This window comes from Cryptomeria japonica, chromosome 7 (genome assembly GCF_030272615.1).
Source record: "Cryptomeria japonica chromosome 7, Sugi_1.0, whole genome shotgun sequence".
Classification (NCBI taxonomy): Eukaryota; Viridiplantae; Streptophyta; class Pinopsida; order Cupressales; family Cupressaceae; genus Cryptomeria; species Cryptomeria japonica.
In genome coordinates, this window is record NC_081411.1 from 403217518 (window position 1) to 403224927 (window position 7410).

The 7410-nt window shown below is 37.1% G+C and overlaps 1 protein-coding gene across 1 annotated transcript; it reads right to left on the reverse strand.

The window, feature by feature from the left end:
* Window positions 1–1351: 1351 nt before the first annotated feature.
* LOC131856800 (uncharacterized) lies at window positions 1352–1735 on the reverse strand. The gene has a single exon (XM_059208728.1). It carries the CDS (start codon window positions 1733–1735, stop codon window positions 1352–1354), a length of 384 nt encoding a protein of 127 aa, XP_059064711.1.
* Between the last annotated feature and the right edge of the window lie 5675 nt (window positions 1736–7410).

Below are 7410 nucleotides of genomic sequence, written 5' to 3' on the forward strand. Positions count from 1 at the left end.
AAAAAGCTCAAAGTCTTAGTTGAGGCAAAAATTCGCCAGTCTTTCTTAGCATAGTTAAAGATAAATATTTACAAATGAGGCTCCTCTATATATAGGAGAGAAAAGGAGAAAAAGCTAGGCACAGTTGACTAATTCAACTGCACAGTCCCACTTGACTACAACTACAACATAAAGGGAACATGCAACTGGGAGAAAACTTACAGCATCTAAAAATGCAACTACATTAAAAAATGCATCTACATGAAAAACTAAGTGTAAAAAAGGGGACACTTTAGTCATCTTTCTCCTCTTCATTGGATTTAAATTATTCAAATTTAGCCAAGATGGATTTCATCTTAGGTTCATCTAGAAGGGCGATGGAAATTGATATAGCATTGATCTGGAATATAGCATCTTCGGTCTTCACATGGTGCTTCTTTCTATCTTTGAGCAAAGAGGCAAGCAACTCTAAACCAACCTGTATTTCAAGAAGCTTGTCAAAAGTGTTCAGAGTGAAATCTTGCTCTTCCCAATGTGAGATTAGAGAGTGGAAATCCTAGATGATGGTATCTCTTGTGACCAATTGCTGATTATCCTTACCATATAAGAAGCAAGGGATATCAACTATTCTTGCTGAAATTTGATCAATATTAATATCACAACCCTTAATCTTACCTTCAAGATCTGTGACCATATGCTTGATCAATTCATTACCATGTGTTATTAGAGACAAAATTTAAACATACTTTCCTCTTGTTTCTAGCACTCTATTCTCTACAAGGAAATCAATGTTGAAGTCTTCCATCTTTCTCCACAACTACAAATTCTTTTCATTTTCATCTATCTCTTGCATGAAAGTGGTTTTGATTCCTTGTATTTTACTTTGCATGATTTCAAAGTCTTTCAACAAGTTGATTGTTTAATCTAGGAGGTGGGAGCCTTAGAATTTCAACCTTTCAGTCCATTGATCCACCACTCGACCCTTAACCCCCACTTGTTCCATTCTTTTGAGTGCTTCTGTATCCATAGATGAAACAATATGTTCTACCTGTTGAGAGGTGTGGGTTACTTTGATCAAAACATTGGTAAGTTGTTCACACTTTTCTTTTAATTTCATCTTTTCAACACGTTCTTCATCAAGTCTTCTCATGATAGCCTCATTTGCATCTCTTGAATCCTTCTTTATGCTCTCATGAGTTTCTTCCCCAAGCTCTATAGTTTGAACTGTATAATATGCCAATTGAATATTCTCTTTGGTATTACCTGCAACTGGCATAATCACTTCAATATATTTTCTTTTACTTACAGGGTCAACCAACACCCTTGATATTGTCTTTGGCTTTTTGGTTGCCTTTGCCTTCGAAGGGGCTAACTATTCAAAGTCGAAATCATCTTGTGAGACAACCCGCTTCTTCCTTTTTGGTGTCACTATGTCCAACCAAGGAGGTAAGACTGATTGTGTGGTTGGAGTAGTGACCTCCACTTGGGTAACTGTAGGAAAACTAGTAGATGGTTGACTTGAAGATACCGCTGTTGTTGATGGTCCCGCTTGTACCAAGACAATTATAGTAATAGACATCATAGAAGTAGTCACAACTGGAATTGTAGAAACTGATACTGGTGGCAGTTGTGGCATAGAAGTTGGTAAGACATTAATTGTCCCAACTGTTGTATCTACTGGTGGAGTTGATATAATAATAGAAGTTGTTGTTGCAGGAATGGCAATTATGCTCACCAAGGGTGGAGTTTTTGTCATGGCAACAGAAGTAGGCAGATTTACTACCTATTTTTCCTGAGTAACTTGTTCCATGGAATCATTAAAATCCAAGATTGATGACTCAATCATGGAAGTTGGAATGTCATCAAAGCTAGGAAGGCTAGAAAGAGTAACAAATTCTTCATTACCCCCTTCTTGACCTTGTTTATTATCCAACTCAATATCTTCTCTCACTTCATCATGTTCTTGCACTTCTTCATCAGAATCAGAGTCAATAGAATGACTCTCAACATGAATAGGTGATGATATCTAATAGATAGTAGGAGTAGAACTTTCCCCTTGTTCTTGTTCTTCTCTAGCATGAATAATTTCACCCTTTTCTGGTTCTTATTCTTATTCCTCGGATTGATCAGGCCCTTGGGGTGATTCATGTTGCACAACCGTGGAGGAGGATTCCCCTTTCTTCAGGCCTTTAAGTGTGAACTTGAATTTTGGTGTCTTTCCCTTAGATTTTGCTGGTGAAACCGGTGGTGGGGGTGCCTGAGCATCCTCTTTATTCTTGGTTCTTAATTCCGAACTCTTCCCTAGTGGACCATCATTATCTTCTTCACTAGAACTAGTAGGAAAGGATTTCATATGGATTCCCTTTTTCAATAGCCATTGGTTTGTATTAGCCATAAAAGGTGCAAATGTCTTTTGCTTTCTTTCTTTGACCATTGAATTAAAGGTAAGAGAGTATCAACAATTTTCCTCTCATAGTAGAAAAGGTCCACTATACCATTTGTATCTTCCATAGTATCTGGAATCTTAGCCAGGTCCAAATTTTCTATTTGCTCCAATGTAAGATGACTATAGTCCATACTTCTTACATCTTCATCACTTTTAAAATCTTTCCCAAACATACTCAAGCCTATGTACATGCACATAACTTCTCTTGATTTTGCCTCTCATGTTGTGAAAATCAAAGTTCTCTCAAGCTTTGAACCTCCTCATTGTGACCCATAACATTTCATTCTCCATATTCTTGGCCTTGGGTATGGTAAGCACTGAGTATTGGCCAATTGACATAGGCCATTTGAGACCTGTCTTATGAGAAGAAGCTTGTCTGCAATGTACATTTACCAATTGATGACACAATTCCATGAGGACAATCTTATTCGATGGATATCGAGACAACATGAATGGTTCACCTGTGAAGCATCCAATGTAGATATATGTACAGTTTGGAAATTGTAAGAGCACACAACCAAAAGAAGACACCAAGTCATATGCTACTTAACTTCTCTCCTTGTATAGATTCTTGTTGAACAAACATCTCCACACTGCAAAGAAAGCATCATTGACTCTTCGGAAATGAGATCCCTTATTATTGATGGTTAAATGATCATAATAATCCCAAATAGGTAACAACCTCCTATCTCCTTTGGTAGACAGTCCTGGATACTGCCTCATTGGGGCAGCTGCATACACAAGATATGAAGTCATATAAAGCTTCAATGACATTTTGACTTCCTTTAGATAAATACAGAGATCATCATTGATTTGTTCTCCCCAATCAATCTTGGTTGTTCCCTTTCTGATGACCTTCATGTAATAACATACCCACTCTTGGAAGTAGTGGGAATCTGTCAAACCTCTAACTTGTGCAAGCATTGTAACCATGTGATTGTACTCTTCACTAAAATCACTTCTATGAAAGTACTTAGGCCATCTGGTGACAGTTGAGTCACGTGGAGTAGATAAAAACATAGTGTTGATTATTTTCTTGCATTTACCTATGTGCACTATCCATGGTTATATCAACAACTTCAACTTCCTTTAGACCCTTGAAAAGATTGTTGAAAAATACACTATCAAGTGTCATTACCACATTCTTGGTAGAATCCTTCACTTGACGAGTGTTCGGGTCTAAGTGTTCTACTAAAGCCAATACAAATTCTGGATCATGAGCTGCAACAGGAAAAGATGCATACTTGTGCACTTTTGAATTCATCAAATTTTTCATACGTGATGGAGCCTTCTTGCTTCTGTTTCCAAACTCCTTCATATCCACATGCCCAATTTTAGTATCTTTGATCTCTGCCACATTTTAGTCCACCGAGCTTTCAGGGAACATATTCAAGTACTTATCATACTTGTACTTCATCTTTTTGTACACATGTATGCCAGGTGATGGTTTTGTGTGACTGGGAGAGGCCTTCGACTTGCTCGCGGATGGCTTGGACATTTTCAAAAATGTTACAGAGAACATGTTTTTTAGGACCATAATCAGTATTCATCATCAGAAGAACAAATTGGAGATCTGGAATTGAACAAGACAAAAAACTTAGTTAAAACTGGCTCAAAGGGAAAAAACATTAAAATTGGTAGGTCGGGGTTTAAAACTTGACATGTCAGTTGCAAAGGCAAATACTGGCATGTCAAGTTTTAAACCCTGACTTGCTAGCATAAAAGAAAAAATAAATCACTGATAGGTCAGGGTTTAAAACCCAACGTGTCAGTTGTAACAAAATTGACTAGCAGGTTGGGTTTCAAACCGCAACCTGTCAGTTGGAAGTGCAAAGATAAAATTCATGTGTCAGGGTTTGAAAACTGACATGCGACTTGAGGAAATTACTTCTTCACATGTTGGGTTTCAAACCCCAACATGTGAAGAAAAGGAACATTTGGCTGACTTGCATGTTGGGGTTTGAAACTTGACATGTAAGTTGAGGATATTACATCCTCACATGTCCGGTTTCAAACCCGGACATGTGAGTAGAAGATTTTCACATATTGGTTAGCTTACATGTCGAGCTTCAAAACCTGACATGTGAGTTGAGGGAAGAACTATCCTCATGTCGGGTTTTGAAGCTCGACATGTAAGAGTTGAAAGTGCAAGGATAAACAGTGGAAAAAAAAAACAAACCTCGGATTTTGAAACCCGACAGAGAGGGTTTTAGCAGGGAAAAAGAGATGTGTCGGGGTTTTAATCTTGACATATCTCCCACTAATAGAAAGAAAGAAAAAACAACAAAACAAGGAAGGTAAACAAACAATAAAAACCCTAGAAAAATCTTCCCACAAAAACCTGACATAGAACAAAGATGAAAAGATAAAACCCTACTTGGCAAGTGCGGAGATAGCCGAGAAATGAATAAATTTGGATGGCAAAACACCAAGCAAGCGTGAGGAAGAGGAAAACGAGCCCAGAATGCCTCAACAAAAAGAAGAAATAACAAAAAAAAAGGCCCAAAGACCGATTAAAAAGGTATTTAAAACTAACTAAAACATAAACACAAGTTGCAATAAATGCAACTCATGTTGACAGCTCAGACTTTAAAGTCTGACCTGTTAGCACAAGACACTAGCAGGTTGTACTTTAGATTTTGACCTGTCAACAGAAGCAAATTGTAGGTCAGACTTTAAAGTTTGACCTATCAGTTAGGCAAACTAGCACATCAAACTTTAAAATCTGATGTGCTGACAAGAACGAACTGACATGTCGGGTTTTAAAACCCGACCTATTAGTCAAACGAAGAAAACTTTAAAACTAAAAAATGACTAAACAAAAGGACTCAAAACAAAAAATGATTAATCGACAAGGTTAGTTATCCTCTCATGGAGCTCATGATGTACGAAACAAACAAGTTTCGTAGGGTTGCCTCATGATTTAGGCCATGCCGAAATCGAGGACAATAGACAAATATATCAATAGCACCGCTAGTACCTTATGGTGATGATGATCTTGAGCCCACTAGATCTATTGATCCAACTAGAGCTCAAATTTTGGAAAAGATTGATGAGTTGGAGCAAAAGTTAAAGGAGTTAGAAGATCAATCTGCCAGTAAGTAGAGAGAGATAGTCAGCTTTGTGTTGACTTACTTAAATGAGAAAGTGGACAGTAGATTGAATAGTGTTCATTCTTTATATTATTTATTGTTTAATGCTATTCAGAGTTTTGATAAAGATAAAGAGGTACCAATCTCTTTATTTACAAAATGGTTACAGAAGGGAAACAAGCTCAGAATAATGTCCATGGCTTCGAAGTACCATGTTGAGAGGTGACCAACACTTTTGCCAACTTATTTATTGGAAAGAACAATGCAGGAAGCTCAAATGCTACCCAATAATATAGAAAGAAAAATAAGAGAGTTGATGGGAACTTCCAACGAAATGAATGAGACACTTCTTCCTAGTATTCAAAGTGAAAATGGGGAAATTAAACCTTTATAATAATGGAAGGAAGAGGCAGAAAGAGTTATCAACATACAAGTGGACGTGACTTGTGTTAATTTAGATACTACCATGTTGGAGGACAACATGGATAAGATAATACACACATGATCATTTTTCAATTTTTTTGAAAGGGAGGTGAATCAAGTAGAAATTAAGTACATTCCCTACAGGGAAAAAGCTGACGAGGTTATGATTTTCAAATGGTCGTCAGACGAGGAATATGCTAAATGGAGTAATATCTATTTGAAGGATGAATGTGGACATCAATTAGTTAGTTAGTTAACTATGTGATGTGGAAGTTTGTCAGATAGTTTTGGTTCTATGCAGCGGTCAATTTTTGGAGATGAGCAGTAAAAGAGGTGGGCCCTTCCCAAATCTTCATCGACAACAACAAAAGGGAAAAGGAATGCATAAAGTGTAATGATGAATCAATTTTAGATATTTTAGTCTTGGTTGTGGCATTCCTTAAATAGAATATTTTGTAATTGAATTGTAGGTAACCGGTCATTTTTGAATGACAGGTGTCTCCTCTGGCCTGTAGCTTGTTCTTCTCCCTTATTTCTATAAAAGGGAATTCAAGGCCAAGAGAAAGCGTTCTGAATTTGGTCTCTATACTTAGTAATTTTGAAAATTCTTAGAGTCATAAGGTTCCTGTAGCAAATCTTAGTTGAAAGTGAGCAATTGTAAGGATTTTGGAAAACAATAGATAAGAGTCTGTTGTCCTTGATTTCAACATGGCCAAAATTGTGAGGCAACCCTATGAAACTGGGCGGTTTCGTACCTTATGACCTCTAGGAGAGCTTGATTGACTCAGTTGGTTAGCTCATTTAGCTTTTCACTTTTTGTTTTTATTGTTTTTTAAGTTCTTTAGATTTGTAGTTTTTCCTGCAGGTCGGACTTGAAAGTCCGACCTGCAGGGTTCCTTCTTTTCAAAGGTAATTGCACATCTGACTTTAAAGTCCGATGTGCAAAGGTTTGATTTTCTCTTGTCGGAATTTAAAGTCTGACTTGCAGGTAATCCTTCCCCTATAGTTCAGACTTTAAAGTTTGATTTGTAGGTTGTTTGATCAAAGGTTGCATGTCGAACTTTAATGTCTAACTTGCAAGTTTTTTGGTCCTTCATGTCGGACTTTAAAGTTCAACATGCACTACGTAATTAGCATTAACGGGCGCATTTATTGCTATTTTATGGATTATTTATTATTTTTTTTGTGGTTATTCTTTCATTCTTGTTTTGATTTTTGTCTCCTATGTGTGCCCTCCTGCTCTTCTCCTCGTGAAATTGATTTTGATTCATCGCCAATTGCTTGATTATCTTTGGCCGCTCGGATTTAGGTAGGGTTTTTGTTTGTTTTCCGCCTTTTTCTTTTCCTTTCCGCTTTCTTTTTTGTTTTTGTTTTGTTGTTATCTTCGGAGGGCAATCGAATTTTAAAATCCGATTGCTCTTAAACATTATTGATCGGCTTGAGGGTAATCGGATTTTAAAGTCCGATTTC